This window comes from Oryzias melastigma, unplaced genomic scaffold (assembly GCF_002922805.2).
Source record: "Oryzias melastigma strain HK-1 unplaced genomic scaffold, ASM292280v2 sc07400, whole genome shotgun sequence".
Lineage (NCBI taxonomy): Eukaryota > Metazoa > Chordata > Actinopteri > Beloniformes > Adrianichthyidae > Oryzias > Oryzias melastigma.
In genome coordinates, this window is record NW_023423962.1 from 1 (window position 1) to 1,181 (window position 1,181).

General features: G+C 41.4%; 1 protein-coding gene across 1 annotated transcript; it reads left to right on the plus strand.

The window, feature by feature from the left end:
• Positions 1 to 31: 31 nt before the first annotated feature.
• On the plus strand, positions 32 to 1,153 carry LOC112138185 (integumentary mucin A.1-like; the record flags this gene model as incomplete). The annotated part of the gene is made up of 1 exon (XM_024260756.2): positions 32 to 1,153. A coding segment is annotated over one exon (1,122 nt), but the record flags the coding sequence as incomplete, so codon positions are not given.
• Between the last annotated feature and the right edge of the window lie 28 nt (positions 1,154 to 1,181).

A 1,181-nucleotide genomic window follows, 5' to 3' on the forward strand; every position in this document is an offset into this window, starting at 1 on the left:
GACATCAACATCAGTCAAAGCAACATCAGCAATAGTTACTACAACTTCCCCATCAGTCAGTGCAACATCTACATCACAAATAGAAACATCAACAACAGTCCCCACAACTTCAACAGCAGTCAGTACAGCATTTACAACAGAAACCCAGACACCAACCACAGTTCCTACAACTTCAGCAGCAGTCAGTGCAGCATTTACAACAGAAACCCAGACATCAACAACAGTTCCTACAACTTTACCACCTGACAGTACAGCATTTACAACAGAAACCCAGACATCAACAACAGTCCCTACAACTTCATCAGCAGTCAGTACAGCATTTACAACAGAAACCCAGACATCAACAACAGTTCCTACAACTTCAGCAGCAGTCAGTGCAGCATTTACAACAGAAACCCAGACATCAACAACAGTCCCTACAACTTCATCAGCAGTCAGTACAGCATTTCCAACAGAAACCCAGACAACAACAATAGTTCCTACAACCTCAGCACAAGTCAGTATAGCATTTACAACAGAAACCCAGACATCAACATCAGTTATTACAACTTTGCCACCTGACAGTACAGCATTTACAACAGAAACCCAGACATCAACAACAGTTCCTACAACTTCAGCAGCAGTCAGTGCAGCATTTACAACAGAAACCCAGACAACAACAATAGTTCCTACAACTTCATCAGGAGTCAGTACAGCATTTACAACAGAAACCCAGACATCAACATCAGTTATTACAACTTTGCCACCTGACAGTACAGCATTTACAACAGAAACCCAGACATCAACAACAGTTCCTACAACTTTAGCAGCAGTCAGTGCAGCATTTACAACAGAAACCCAGACATCAACATCAGTTCCTACAACTTCAGCAGCAGTCAGTACAGCATTTACAACAGAATCCCAGACAACAACAACAGTTCCTACAACCTCAGCACAAGTCAGTATAGCATTTACAACAGAAACCCAGACAACAACAACAGTCCCCACAACTTCATCAGCAGTCAGTACAGCATCTACAACAGAATCCCAGACATCAACAACAGTTCCTACAACCTTACCACCTGACAGTACAGCATCCACAATACCAAACATCACATTACCAACACAGTCTATAACCACAACAGGTAAAGTAACAGAGTCGAAAGTTGAAATCCAACATTTTTTTCATTTTTTTTTTTTTT